This window comes from Melanerpes formicivorus, unplaced genomic scaffold (assembly GCF_026170545.1).
Source record: "Melanerpes formicivorus ecotype bairdi unplaced genomic scaffold, bMelFor1.0.p_v2 SCAF_165, whole genome shotgun sequence".
Taxonomy (NCBI): domain Eukaryota; kingdom Metazoa; phylum Chordata; class Aves; order Piciformes; family Picidae; genus Melanerpes; species Melanerpes formicivorus.
The window spans coordinates 392,348-408,247 of record NW_027142517.1 but is presented as its reverse complement, the minus strand read 5'-3'; the positions used below and the strand labels follow the sequence as shown (position 1 = coordinate 408,247).

General features: G+C 42.2%; 1 protein-coding gene across 1 annotated transcript in view; it reads left to right on the top strand.

Annotated features, from left to right (window-relative positions):
- DCDC2 (doublecortin domain containing 2) overlaps nucleotides 1–15,900 on the top strand; it is a 59,110-nt gene that overhangs the window by 28,707 nt on the left and 14,503 nt on the right. Inside the window, exon 8 of the mRNA XM_068169143.1 lies at nucleotides 6,218–6,318. Coding sequence (XP_068025244.1) covers nucleotides 6,218–6,318 — 101 coding nt within the window. The remainder of the gene's footprint in view (nucleotides 1–6,217; nucleotides 6,319–15,900) is intronic.

Here is a 15,900-nt window from a genome sequence, read left to right as displayed (position 1 = left end):
GTAACAAAGTCATAGAGGTGAAAATACTCTAGGAATACAGTATTCCCTTTACTTACCTTTGGTGGACCAAGACACTTACTTTATGACATAGACCTTGTCCAAGTACAAAGTCAAAAAGCCCACACCCTATTTATCAGCCATCATTCTTTTTAAAGTTCTGGTCCAAACCTGGCCAATCTGCCTTTCTCCTACTCATAGCCTCTGGACATGATTTACAATGAACTAAGCCTTCTGACAATGTCCTCCCTCATGTAAATTCACCACTGTTATCTGCTAAATTGTTCTCTTGTTTTTACTATTTGTGTGACTCCATTGATGCTAGCTTTAGAAGTTTGGCCATACAGTAGGTACCAATGTTTCAGTACCTGCATCTTTGCTTAGGGCCCGCTCAGTTGGTTCACTGCTGTTTTGAGACACTATCTACCTCTCTTCAGTAGAACTGTTGTCAGGCTTCAAGTATTTCTTTTCCTGGTAACCCTCACAAGGCTTTGGGGAATTTGGAGCCTGAAGCAATCTTGGATCTTCTTGAGATTTCATTTGTCCTTCTCTCTGTGGGATTGTGGAACTGGAGAAGAGATAGAGCTTAGCTCTTGAAGAAGCTCCACAGAAAAGCACTTGTAATTGTAGTTTCTGTTCATCCTTTCAACCTGAAAATGCTCTAATTCTCTCCCTAGACTGTAGAGCCACTATCCAGAGTCTTACAAAATACTGTTTGTTGTAGGAATAATTATGATAACTGTGAGCTTTTGTTGACAAAAGCAGCACTTACTGTGGCATGCAGAACCAAGAACCTAACTGAAATAAATCCTCTGATTTATACTTGTCAGCAAAGATGTAGGAATTCAAAGTGCCCTTGAATCCTTTGCTGCCATCATGTTCTGCTCTAGTTGGAGCAAATGGGTAGACTATGTCATAGCTTAGATGTAAAGGCTTGGACTACCTTCCTTTCTGATCTTCTTTTAGAGAGCTTCTGCCCCAGCCTTGCCATGACCCTGATGGTGGCCAATTCCCAATTAGTTTGAGGCACTAAAAGTTCAAACTAGCTTTTGTATGAGGAGCATGTTTAACCTGCAGTATTTTATGAATCATTAGAGGCAGGTGTAAATGTTCCATCTAATGGAAGCACTGAGGATTCTTTTTACAGTGAGATACTCTACTTATTTCTAACTTCAGCAGAGGTGGCAATATAAGTCCCTATCAATACAGAAAGAAGACTTGCAAAGCATTTTTGCCATGTAATTTATAACATTTTGTAAAATGGCTTAAGGTTTTTTTCCTCCCTTAGAGACGTGTGTAGAAATTTACTAATAATTCAGAGAGAGATGTGAACTATTAGTTCAATAATTTTCAGGTGCTTTTTTTTCATCCCCTAAACCAAAAAAAAAGCATTTCTGCAATTGTACCGATGAAATATGAGGCAAAATTAGACAACCCAGCACACTTGCTTGGGAGGTGCTGCTGAGTAACTCGCAGCACTGATAATAGTGATTCATGTGTCTGCAGGCTCCTGCTGACAAGATTTTGACACAGAATCACCCTCCCTGGAGGTGTTCAAGAGGAGATTGGACGTGGCACTTGGTACCATGGTCTAGTCATGAGGTCTGTGGTGACAGGTTGGACTCGATGATCCTCGAGGTCTCTTCCAACCTTAGCGATACTGTGATACTGTGAATCACTTTCACTTAGCTGCCCTTTTACAGATATTTGTAAAGTAACATAGAATCATAGAATCAATAAGGTTGGAAAAGACCTCAAAGATCATCAAGTCCAACCTGTCACCCAGGACCTCATGACTAAACCATGGCACCAAGTGCCACATCCAATCCTCTCTTGAACACCTCCAGGGACCGCCACCTCCCTGGGCAGCCCATTCCGATGGCTAACAACTCTCTCTGTGAAGAACATGCCAAAGGTGTTCCTAATTCTGGGTGAAGCACAGTAGCAACACTAATAGTTTTTACATTGTAGTCTATTTTCATAATGTTCTGTTTAATCAAGTTACTTTTTTTGTAAATTATTTTACAACTTCTGTGTTCCTTGTCACTTTTGGTATCAAAAGACTCTGTGTGTGCCTACGTAACACTAATTTTATTTCTTCCCATTTGGAATTTTTTGTCCAAGTCTTACAACTTTTTCAGTTAGTGTATTTTTTTTTAATGTATTTTGATACATTTCAGACCTATATGTTTTACTTCCTTCCTTGGCTCTTAATCCTAGAATCATGGAATCATAGAATCAGTCACGTTTGGAAGGGACCACAAGGATCGTGTAGTTGCAACCCCCCTGCCATGGGCAGGGACACCCCACACTAGATCAGGCTGGCCAGAGCCTCATCCAGCCTGGTCTTAAACACCTCCAGGGACAGGGCCTCAACCACCTCCCTGGACAGCCCATTCCAGGGTTTCACCACTCTCATAGTGAAGAACTTCCTCCTCATGTCCAGTCTGAATCTCCCCACCTCCAGCTTCATTCCATTCCCCCTAGTCCTATCACTACCTGAGATCCTACAAAGTCCCTCCCCAGCCTTCCACATGGTACATGTGGTTTGGAGGTATGTCTTCCCTACTTTCCTATGTGGGTAGAGTTGAACAGTTAATTTCCCTTTTGTGGTCAGTTTTCTTTTTTCCTTAAATTATTTTGTGCTTTCCTTTTCTGACAATGTTTTCTGCCATCTTTTTAGAATCCAACAAACATTGTTTTGTGTTGCATGCATTTGGAATATGCTAATCTTTAACTACTTCCCCATTTTGTTTGAAAACAGTGTCCTTGAAGGTTTTTTTCATGACTTCTGTGGGCACTAATCTTTCCCATTGCAGCCTGCCTTCTAGTCTGGACAACCTGCACTCTGTAGAAGAGCAGGAATGCCGTTCCATTTTAGAGTGTTTTCTGTGCAAGACAATGAACAGTGTCCTTGAGAGATGCTGGAAGGTTGTGCAGAGCTCTTTTCAACTAATCTCTCTCCATTTATGACCAGCTTTCCAAGCAGATTCTTGTTAGAAAGTGCTTGAAGGAAATCCCTTGGGGATTTCCATTTTTGCTGATTGAAATCCCCCTTTGGAGATTTTTGGGATGGGAAACTGACTCAGGCAGAAACTTACTCCTTTCTTCCCTCTCCCTCTTTGTTTCATGATTAAAGTTTTAAAAAATACTGGGCTGTTCAGCGTAGTCCTGAGGCTGATCTAAGTAGAGGTACTTTGAGAATCTTGAGATGAATTTTGTGGGTTTGTTCTGTAGGGCCAAAACATGCTCATCTCCCATATACTTCTGCCCTGCTGGAGAGGAACCTGGTTAGAATTACCTCTGCACCAAAATCTTTTTACCTCTAGAGGCCAGACAAGCCCCATTTTGGTTGAAAGACTCGGGGATCTTGAAGGCAACAGTGTTATTACAGAGTCTAAATGGAATGATGGTGATATTAAATGGAGTTCTGTCAAATGATGATTTGACTTTTTATAGTTCAATGAGCCAAGGAATCTAGGAAAAGGTTATTTTCTTAGGTATTTAAGGAAAGGTCTTGAATCAGGAGAGTCATCATGATGACTTTCAAGAAACACATTACAATTTCCTCTCAGAGTATGGTGGTGATCTATATCTCAATAGAGTATCTCTGATGAGAGGCAGCATTGATAATATAAGAGAAACAGAACCTTCTGTCCCTTAGGGAGCTCAGGAAAATGGAAAATGTGAAATGCACTGATTATTTGAAAAAGTACAAGTTCCACCTCTTCAGATGCATTTTGCGCAGCTCCTAAGAGCTTCATGTTTTTATTGCTGAATTTGTCAAAAAATCCCTGTCTCTGCAAAGGGAGTCTGTAATGAGAGAGGCCCACATAGAGTGTCCAAGATTTACTAGACTGCCAGCAAATACTGGATGTCCTCAGTTGGTTTCAGTGGAACATACTGCAACAGATATATTGTATTTAGTAATCCACAAGAAAAAGGAAAAATGCTAAATATGAAGATGGGACCTTTTTCAAGGATAAGAATCCAACCAGTCATGCTATATATCCTGTGGTATTTCCAACACTGGTGCTTTCAGAGGACCAGCAGTATAGATCTTTAGATCTTTCTGTTCCAGCAGGACTGGTGCTTAGGTACTCAAGCTTCCACGTCCAACAGAAGTCATTGTGCCCCTGTACTCAGCACTGGTTAGGCCACACCTTCAGTACTGCGTCCAGTTCTGGGCCCTTCAATTTAAGAAGGACATTGAGACTCTTGAAGTTGTCCAGAGAAGGGCAATGAGGCTGGGGAGAGGCCTCAAGCACAAGCCCTACGAGGAGAGGCTGAAGGAGCTGGGGTTGTTTAGCCTGGAGAAGAGGAGGCTCAGGGGAGACCTTATTGCTGTCTACAACTACCTGAAAGGAGGTTGTAGCCAGGAGGGGGTTGGTCTCTTCACCCAGGCAACCATCACCAGAACAAGGGGACACAGTCTCGAGCTGTGCCAGGGGAGGTTTGGGCTCGAGGTGAGGAGAAAGTTCTTCACTGAGAGATTTGTTAGCCATTGGAATGGGCTGCCCAGGGAGGTGGTGGAGTCACCATTCCTGGAGGTATTCAAGAGGGGATTGGATGTGGCACTTGGTTCCATGGTTTAATACTCATGAGGTCTTGGGTGACAGATTGGACTTGATGATCTTTGAGGTCTCTTCCTACCTTATTGATTCTATCTTTAAGATGCAGCTGGCAGTAGCACTCCAGAAGATCCATGTGATATTCCACAGACTTCATTCCTGCCTCTTTATTTTGAACTGTGAGAATGGCTTTCATTTCTGGTCCTCTGGTCAGTGGCCTGTCAGTAGACATGTAAAGCCATCTGAATGAGCTGGCACCTCCCCTCCAGTTGGCCATTTACAGTGGTATGGTATGCCTCAGAATTTTGTTCCCATGATAAGCTCTTTCCATTGCATTTGTGATGAGAAAGTAACTGGAAAACTAACTTCCAGAGTAGTCAGTGGTGACTTTTTATGCAAGCGGACTCAGGACTTCTCTAAGTCTTGTTTTTTCCCTCCCCCCCCATTATTTTAACTCCTTAATGTTTCTGGGAATGGTTCAGTGCTACTCTAAGACTTTTTATTTAACATCAATGAAGATCAATTTGCATGGTCAGTTGATATTATCAAGTTCACATAATCTGATAAATAATTAAGAGACACTTTGGAGCAGCACAAATACTGTTTCCTTTCTCTTTATGTAGTCACTCACTATGTTGGATATGAACACATCAGCATAGGACCGTGTCTTTCCTAGGCAGATGGAGAAAGAGGGGGATGATTTGGAGTAACCTGTGCTTTTAATTTCTGAGTCTTTTTCAATTTGAGGGGAAGGGAAAGAGAAATGTGTGTCACTAGGACATTGCTTTCCATATGTAGCTGTCTTCGCTTTCCAAGTTAGGTCTTACTGAAAGATCTGTATTAGAACCTTCAAAGAAGTTATTACTTACACTTGGGAGGAGAAAACTACTCACATGAAATAGTGTAAACTATTTGCAATATTGAATATTATTGTAGCCATTAACCTTATTAGCTAAGAGTATTTGCTTTTTTAATGTGGATGTGGACTTGCAGCCAGAATTCTACTTGCACATGCTCAAGTAGCATTCATCTCAGCTGTTTCTGTTAATCTTTTACTCCTGTCCTGGTTCACTGATTGTAGAAATAGAAGTAATATGTATGTATAAAATCCAGATTCACTCTTGACCTTTGCCAGAAGTGAAGGAACTTCAGATCTACAGCTTTATTCAGTCTCCCTTCCCTTCCCTTCCCTTCCCTTCCCTTCCCTTCCCTTCCCTTCCCTTCCCTTCCCTTCCCTTCCCTTCCCTTCCCTTCCCTTCCCTTCCCTTCCCTTCCCTTCCCTTCCCTTCCCTTCCCTTCCCTTCCCTTCCCTTCCCTTCCCTTCCCTTCCCTTCCCTTCCCTTCCCTTCCCTTCCCTTCCCTTCCCTTCCCTTCCCTTCCCTTCCCTTCCCTTCCCTTCCCTTCCCTTCCCTTCCCTTCTTTCCCTTTCCCTAAACGGTGTAGCATGTAAGTATTTCTTTTTAAAAAGGGAAGGAAATCAATTTGACAATAAAGGGAGATCGAAGACTTCATTAGAAGAACTGCATAGGGAAAGGTGGGTCAGCTCAGAAACCTGCTCTCAGAAACAAAATTGACTGCAGTTCAGTAGCTGTGCCACACAGTGTCACAATTGGTCTTCACTTTCTGTTCCCTATCTCTTCCCATTGTAGGTGAAGATCTTTACAAAGCAAGAGAAGAAGATTCTGAAATGTGGGGGGCAGCTGAAGTGCAGGAAGATGAAGATACTCATGTAGAAGTTCCACTGGACCAGGTATTGATTAAGCTTTAAATAAGTGACTTTTCTTTTAGGATCACAGATTGATTTGCTTTCTGTGGTTTCCTGCAAGTGTACAGCAGAATTCTGCAGGGATGGATGTAACAGCTCAATGGGATGGCTTCTTTTATGGAGCTGTAGGCAAATCTTCCTTTCTTTATTAGTGTGTCAGACATTAGTTAACTCTTCATAAGCTTAAGAACTGCTCTGAGAGCCTTCATAGGCCCTACTGTCAGAGCCTACACCTGGTGGAGCAGTGTTAAGGGACTAAGGGCAACAAAGTTGGTGAGGGGTTTGGAGCACAAGCCTTATGAGGAGAGGCTGAGGGAGCTGGGGTTGCTTAGCCTGGAGAAGAGGAGGCTCAGGGGAGACCTTCTTGCTCTCTATAGCTACCTGAAGGGAGGTCGTAGACAGGTGGGGGGTTGGTCTCTTCTCCCAGGCAACCAGCACCAGAACAAGAGGACACAGTCTCAAGCTGCGCCAGGGGAAGTTTAGGCTCGAGGTGAGGAGAAAGTTCTTCACAGAGAGAGTTGTTAGGCATTGGAATGTGCTGCCCAGGGAGGTGGTGGAGTCACTATCCCTGGAGGTGTTCAAGAGGGGATTGGATGTGGCACTTGGTACCATGGTCTTGTAGTCATGAGGTCTTGAGTGACAGGTTGGACTTGACGATCTTTGAGGTCTTTTCCAACCTCATTGATTCTATGATTCTGTGATTCTATGACTTTGCCAGCTTGTTCCCTTAAGATGATGCATTGTGCTTTTAGTATCTGCTGATGGCTTGGGGCCTGCCACAGGACAGTATTTTTGATCCATGCTGCAGTGTAAGGAACCACATTTTGCCAAATAGTTTTCTAAGGCTAAAATTCATCCTGCCAACATAAGGAATGCTTGGACACTTTTATGACTTCTGGTGGTCAGCTCAGTGCTGAGGAACAGTTGTTAATGTGAGATTGTAAACAAATGGGAGAGAGTTAAAAATAGTTGTTTTTAAATATGCTATAATTACTCAGGGTAATGTGATGGAGCACCAACAATCCAGGGGATTTCTGGAGTGTGCTGGAGACAACTTTTTGATGTAGGCAATGGGATACGTGATTATGAGAGCTGTTCTGCTGGGTTTTCTACTCATGAGTAAAGGGGATGTGATAGTGGTAGCCTTAGTTGCAGTGCCCATGAGACGACAGAGTTTAAGACCCTGAAGAAAGTGAGAATGGAAAACAACAAAATAAATATCCTGGAATTCAAGAGAGTGGACTTTGTCTTTTTCTGGGACACTGCAGGGCTGCCCTAAAGTGCAGAAGAACACAGGAGATCTAGTTGATCTCCAAGGACATCTTCAAAGTGCAAGAACTATCCCCATGTGCAGGAAAACAAGTGGGCATAATACAAGGTTGGTTTGAACAGAAGACTCCTGATCTCATACTAAAAGAAGCAGAGTGTGCTTGGTAGAAAAGGTGAGGGACTGCTAGGGAGTAGTAAAGAGAGATTGCCTGGGCATGCTGGGATGGAACTGGGAAAGCCAAAGCTTGCTGAGAAATGGAAACATGAATGTGCTTGGAAATAACCTGCATGGATTTACTGTGGGCAAATCATATGTAACCAATCTCTTTGCCTCAGTGGCTGGCTCTGACTTGCTCTCTGGGTGAAGGGAAAGCAGTTATGGTCATTTATCTTGCTTTCAATGTAGACTTCTATATTAGGACAAACTGGAAGAAGTGTGATAGATATGGGGACTGTGATAGATACTGGACTTGTGGACTACAAAGTAGATGAGAAGCTGTCTGGCTCCATGGATCTTAAAAGGTCAAGTGGTTGAAATTTAACTGACATGTATTTATGGATGGTGGTCCTCAGGGTTTGATACTGGGTCTGATATTTTTTAGTATATTCATCAGTAATATGGATGATGGCATGGGGTGCAAGCCAGTAGTAATGCCAGACTGTCAGCTTATATGCAGGGCTGCCTTTCAGAGCAATCTCAACAGCTTGAAGGAATGGGCTAGCTTGAGCCTCATGCAGTTTGACAAAGAAAATACGAAGTAGGGCACCTGGAGCACAGTAATTGTGTTTTAGAACAGTTGGCACAGGTAGGCTAGGGAACAACTGCAGAAAGGCCCATGCAGCCCTTGTGACTAGCAAGCTGATGGTAAGTCATTGGTGTTTCGCTCTCTCAAAGAGGAGTTTAGGGGATTAGAGCTTATGACATAAGGAGTAGCTTAGGGATCTGGGTTGGTTTCATTTTATAAGGCTAAGCAAGAGGAAGCAGATCAAGCTGCTCTCTTCAGCTACAGATGCAGTAACAAAGAAGACAGAGCCAGGCTTTTCTCTGTGTTGCACAGCAAAAGGATGAGGCAATGGTTAAAAGTTGCAGCAAGGAGAATTCTAATTGGACATAAGATAAATATTTTCAGCAATGAGAACTATGAGCACTTTTCTGTCCAGATTGGATGGGGAATCTCTGTCTTTGTTGATATTTACAACTAAATTAAATAGGGCCTCAAACAACTTATTTTTACTTGGAAGTTAGTGACCTCTAGAGCAGCAGTCTTCAAAGTGGAAGGTAGAGAGCTCAGGGGAAATGAAGTACCATCCACTGGGGTTCAGGAGTAAAATGTTAGCACTTCAGTAGTACATGTATATGATTCATAAATAAATGAACAAGCATACTGGCTGTTTGTGCTCAGGTAATTTCTAAGGGTAGGGATGTGCAATCAAAACAGTTTGGAGGCCACTGTTGTGAAGGTCGCTTCTAGTGTAACTTCTGTGATTCTGTGTTTGTCCATATTTGATTATCTCAGTCCTATAATCCACATTTGTTTTTAGTAAGCTTTGATTTCTTATGCTTGCTATTTAATTGGCTGCTTTTTCTTCAACTTATTTGCATTGACTAAAAGAATACTAATCATATATACATTGTGTTCTCCTTTTAAAACATTCCTGAGGGGAAAATAGAAGTTTTATAACCTCATACTTTGTGTGTTAGTTTCTGCCTGTATTACTAATCTGTACATTAACAAAAACCACATAGGAAGTTTCAGCTGTAGCCATTTTGAAGAATGGCACCATACCATCTGAAAAAATCCCCAACCACCTAGGTCTCTCCATTTTATTCTAAGCTGCTGCTTCTAAGAATGATAATTCTCAGTCATTTATTCACTGTAATGGGAAGAAGTGTTGCTCTGCTATTTTATATTGTCCTTGAAGATGTGTGAGTCAGGTGATTGAAAGAGGCAAGAGCATGACTGTCCTGGTCTCTGATGTAAGGAATGCTACAGCTCTGTCTTTTCACAGCAAATACCTGCCCCAGCTTCAGAGGCTTGTGTACTAAACACCATTTGGCTCACCAGCCCTGTTAATTGCAGCTGTCCTCATGAGGTGTTGAGATAATTAGGCTCTGTTTTCTTGTACTTGATAACACTGACATTGGGAAAGTACATGCCACCTGTCATCTTAATCTCTGTTTCTTATGACATTCTGAAATACATCATGCCCTAATCTTGACAGTATAAACAATCAAATGGAGAAATTATTAGCCTGTTTGTTTGCTGGCCTCTGAAGGTGAGTAAAGAATTCTTCTTGGTAGTGTAAAGCATTTAATGGTGTACATTGGCTTGGCAGGTCTTAGTTTTCAGCTTGACTGGAATTCATATGAAATGCAGGAGCCCCAGAGCTGGCTGCCTGACTTCTCCATGGAGATCATACAGTGCGGACAGCAACTCTGTCCATTCTGCTGTGTGTCTCCAGTTTGTCTCAGCCACAAGATGAGGGGAAATCATCAGGGGTGGGAGAATAGTTAATTCTCCACTACTGCTTCTGTACTTGGCAGAAGTAGCTGCTGTGTTTGACACAGCTGCCAGTGAACATTCAGTGTTCTGGCAAACTTGCTACGCTAGAAACTTGCTTAGTACCTCTGAATTTGTGTACCAACACCCATGCATTATCTCAAATGGAAATATTCTGTAGTTGCTACCAACCAATGTTGCTACCTGGATGAGGAACTGAAAGCAGGTGTATGTGAGGGGGGAAAAAACATGGAGAAGAGGAGACTCAGGGGAGACCTTATTGCTGTCTACAACTACCTGAAGGGAGGTTGTAGCCAGGTAGGGGCTGGTCTCTTCTCCCAGGCAACCAGCACCAGAACAAGGGGACACAGTCTCAAGCAAAACATGGAGAAGAGGAGGCTCAGGGGAGACCTTATTGCTGTCTACAACTACCTGAAGGGTGGTTGTAGCCAGGAGGGGGTTGGTCTCTTCTCCCAGGCAACCAGCACCAGAACAAGAGGACACAGTCTCAAGCTGCACCAGGGGAAGTTTAGGCTCAAGTTGAGGAGAAAGTTCTTCACTGAGAGAGTTGTTAGCCATTGGAATGTGCTGCCCAGGGAGGTGGTGGAGTCACCATCCCTGGAGGTGTCCAAGAGGGGTTTGGACGTGGCACTTGGTGCCATGGTTTAGTCATGAGGTCTGTGGTGACAGGTTGGACTTGATGATCTTTGAGGTCTCTTTGAACCTTGGTGATTCTGTGACTCTGTGAAAATCAGTCATGCACACTATTAATAATTTGAGTTTCATATTTTCCAAAAAGACAAACTAACCACCAAAATTTATTCCAATTCCAGCTGTGTCTGGTTTATAATTTTAAAAGTTCATATATAGTTTCCTAGGTAATCTGGTCCGAAGCCAGGTCCTTCTGAGCAGCACAGAGTTCTTTTTATTCCCAGATAACTGAGGCTGCTCAAACCTCAGAAGCATTTAACATTTTGCATGTTCAGGTTCTTATTAATGCCCATTTTACATAACTTTAAATTCTGTGATATAAAGCTTTATGGCTTTTTCTTATCTGAATTGCAGTTTCTGTTATTGCTAGAAACATGGAAAAGGACAGACAGCCAGGGCCTGACTATCTCTCATAATGCATAAATATCTACATGCCAGCTTTCACCTGGATGCTGACACTTCTGATAAGCTGTCATTTCCTTCAGCCACACAAATGAGATGGTGAAGATAGAGCTTACTGTTTTGTCTTTTTATGCACCTTCTCTGTCTTGCCATTTGGAGTACACAGTTGAACAAATGCCAGATTAGCCATTAACTAAACTTAATGTAATGCTGGCTAGACACCTGCTTGTGTCCTCTTCTGTAAAATGCTGTCTGCCAGTTGAGAATACATTAACAGAGCAGGACTTGCTTTCTCCTGACTAGCTGACAGTTGTAATTGAACATCAAGGAAGAAAAACCAGTGTTTTGCCTAAAGCCAAACCAGATTCATCTGTTCTATATTCTGTACCAAGACTTTAGCTCCCAAATGCAAAATGGATAGTTTCTTCTTTTAACATGCAGACTTACTCCAGACTGGTTGTTTGCATCACTATGTCAACACCTGTGGGAACTAATGGCAGCTATGAAATCAGTTGTGCAAACAGCAAGGAAACAAGGTGATGTTATAGGTAGGGAGGCAGGAAAACAATACAAATTTGTTAGATAAAATGGTAATTAAGTGTGCAAACAGCAGAGGAACAAGGTGATTGGGTTGTAGTCCTTGGTAGGAAGGCAGCAATTTCCTTCTGGATATTTTAATGTAAACACAACAGCAGGCAACCAGCACCAGGATGAGACGACACAGTCTCAAGCTGCACCAGGGGAAGTTTAGGCTCGAGGTGAGGAGAAAGTTCTTCACAGAAAGAGTTGTTAGCCATTGGAATGGGCTGCCCAGGGAGGTGGTGGAGTCACCGCCCCTAGAGGTGTTCAAGAGGGGATTACACGTGGCACTTGGTGCCATGGTCTAGGAGGCCTGAGGTCCTGGGTGACAGGTTGGACTTGATGATCTTTGAGGTCTCTTCCAACCTTGTTGATTCTATAATTCTTATATGATAATTGTGTTACTTTGAGTTTACTGATGAATATACTAAATGTCTTTCTGAAACAGAAAATTTTCTGACTTGTAAAGCTTTCAGACCAAACTACTACTTTTTCTTTAATTTTATTATGTTCTGAAATACAAAGGCAGCAGTTGGTAGTAATGGTATTGAAATAACACTGCAAGTTTTCATTGATTTATCCATTTCCATAAACATGGTTGTTCTTCTCCTACACTGAGCCCCTGGGAGGTGGTGTAAGTATGAGAATTATGAGATAGAAAGTTGTCCAGTGTGTGACTCCTACATGGTATTCAGGCACGTTGTTTTGCCAGCCTGCTTTGCCTTGGGGTATACGACACTGGCTATTAAAATGTAAGTGATGTAGAATGAATCTGTTGTGTTTTGGTTTTTCCCTTCTAGATTCAACATCCTCATCTCCCTCTTTTTGTCTGTGTTTGTAAAAGTCATTGAGTGATAAATTTGTCCATCAGGCAGTGATTTATTTTTTTCTTTTTTCTTTCTTTTTGTGGATGCTCACACTCTTGGGTCTTCCTCTAGCCATTTGTTTTGTATTATTATAGACATGCCCAGTGATTAATGCAGTCCTGATGCCACTCATTATTCCCCATTTCCTGGGCTGTAATGCCAGATTTAGCCTGGAGAAGAGGAGGCTCAGGGGAAACCTTATTGCTCTCTACAACTACCTGAAGGGAGGTTGTAGACAGGTAGGGGTTGGTCTCTTCTCCCAGGCAACCAGCACCAGAACAAGAGGATACAGTCTTAAGCTGCACCAGGGGAGGCTTAGGTTGGATGTTAGGAAGTAGTTCTATACAGAGAGAGTGATTGCCCATTGGAATGGGCTGCCTGGGGACATGGTGGAGTCGCCATCACTGGAGGATCTTTTGAGATCCCTTCCAGCCCCTAACAGTCTGTAATTCTGTGATACCACTTTGAAAAATGTTTTGTCTCGCTGTGTGCACCTGTCTTGAAAAAATCTAGCAGTCCTAGAGCAGACAATCTCTCAAACTGCTTAACTTTTAGGGCATTTTCCATTCACTGTTGAAGAGTCTGTTTCTGGAAAAAAAACACCCACATTTCTGTATTTGTGCAGCCTCAGTAGGACTTCTATTTTAATGCTTACCAAACTTCTGGTCTACAGGATGCTCAACAGATCATAATGTATTGTAGGGCATGAAGTTTAGGCAAATTTTAATGTGCACATAGAAAATGTTAAGGAAAAACTAGCACTGATTGTCAGTGAAACAGATGAAGAAAAATACTGTTTGGGGCTTGGAACTAGATGATCCTTGTGGTCCCTTCCAACCCTGACTGATACTATGATACTATGATACTGTTGACTGAATGTGTCTTAAATGAGTAAAAATCTGATCAGATATTTCCTTCTCTGCCATGGTTATCTTGTGATTAAGGTATTATGCATGCATCCAGTTACCACACAAGGCTGAGGGATGGAGTTTGAAAATCTGTTTTCTACTCTTCAAGCTATGTAGTTTCCTCTGAAAAATTAAGACTCAGGTGCTGCATTTGTTGATTAAAACAAACAAAAAAACCCCAAACATCAAAACCCACAACACATCCTACTCATATAAAGGTTGGTGTTTAAATGTTGTGGGGATAAAGACATTTTCACCTTCAGGTACAGCACATTTACTATGTGTGAAGTATAAGACTGATGAACCCTTAACTATTCATTTGCTTGTTTTTAAGAGCCTGGGTTTTGTAAATGATGTGCAAGAGAAGAGGGCTGCTGTCACTTAGCAACCCTGTCTGGTTCAGGAACAAAATGTTTTGCTGCTGGAATCTGTGCAGTGCTGCTACAAAACATTCCTGACTGGGTAAAAGCAGAGATAGCTCTGTTCTGGAGAGGTTTGATGCAATCAAACTTAAGTATTCCTGATGCTGCATTCGTGAGATGTTTTCATGCCAGTATTTTGTGATCATTAAGATTTTCATTGTCTATCTCATTTTTTTTTGTCTGTTGTGGCCATTAGCCAAGTAAACATTTCCAAATGGCTTCAATAAAGCAAAATTATGTTTTATATTAATGGTACAAAGTAATTTCCACTTTAAATGATTTGTGATATTGCACTTTTCAGTATTCTAATACCAGTTACATACCAACCCTCTGAGAAGTTACATTAGTACCCCTGAAGGAGAAGAAGCCAAATGCTTCAATATCTGTAGATTTCCTGACTTATTGCTTTTGAATGATGATGGCATTTGGTAATGTAGCTCTTAATGAATGACAACATGAGGAGTGTAATTAGAATACATCTTTCTTTTTTAAACATTCATGGGTTTGCTGAGATTAAAGATACCATCAAGCAATCATGCTTCTTGAATGAAAAATGAATTCACTCTGTTCCTTGTCAACCTGCTAAGTAAGCCAGGTTTCCAGAAGCAAGATGGATCCTTGTTTCCAACACGAAGCTGAGAAATACTTCAGTTGTTCTCTGTGCCTTTGATTGAATATGTCTGTCATCATACATATACAAGTCTTTTGTCAGTGAGATTTTAGTGCTAGTTCATGACAAGCAAAAAATTGTGCTCACATCCATGAAGGTATTGTTTGAAAATCTCTTAGTTTAACTGCTGCACTTTCAACTGGAAAACTGCAAAAGCATTTTCTTCACATAAAAGATGCAGCCAGCAATAGAAGGTAAAAGGTTTCTCCCTGTTTTTCACAACATTACAAAAGGCAAAATTCCAAACCTCTATTTGTTTTAGCTGGCTGGTCCCACTAGAAGGGACAGGGACAGGAAGGGCTACCTCTCCTCCCCACCCCTCCCCACACTGGTGCAGCAAAAGCCAGGAGGTCAGAACGGTTATTCAATACCATGCTGATGTCATGCTCACTGCAAAGACAAAGGTTGGCTGGGGCCAAAAGGGGTTATGGGATTTGGAGTGTATTCTATAGCTTGTAAAGTTCCCTTTTCCAGGTTTTTGAGTATTTTTCTCCACTTCTGGGCAGGGGTGCTGCCTTCTGGTACTTCAGCTCCCATTTTGTTTGTTCCCCTGCTGCTCCATATGCCAGTATTTTTGTTTTGTTATCTGCAATAGTAAATCTTCCTATCTCAACTTCTCAGCTCCACCTCTTGGGTTCTTTCCTCCTTGCCCAACCCTGAGGGAAGGTGGGAAAACTTCATCCATTGTGAGTGGACTGGCAGAGGTCAGTACTCCTAAGTATTCAGTACTCCTAAGGTTGGAAGGGACCTCAAAGATCATCGAGTCCAACCTGTCACCACAGACCTCCTGACTAGTGTAGGGAGGACACCACTGCCCACTGCAGGCTTGAACCCACAACCTTCCCATTAAGGGTCTTGTGCACTACCAACTGAGCCAGCTGCCATCTGAGTCAAAACCAGGACAAAACCTTACCATGAGCAGTTCTGACTATAGGGGGAATGAGGGTAATCTATCACAGTCACCAGAAAAGTCCCAGAAGTCACTTGTCTGTGAAATTTTCCTCAAGGAATAAGAATGTAGTCACCTCATGCTTTTCTAGAAGGTCCTGAATTTATTGCTGTCAGGTTCAAGTAATGATGTTGGTTTTTGCCACGTGGACTAAAGTAACACAGGAAAACTTACTCTGTAGTTGCAGTATATGTGTGTGGTTATCCTGGGCTACAATGGCCTGGGTGCTTTCAGCATACATTTTGCCCTGCCCCTTCTTCTCTGTTTTGATTCTGGAGCCTCTCATGTCA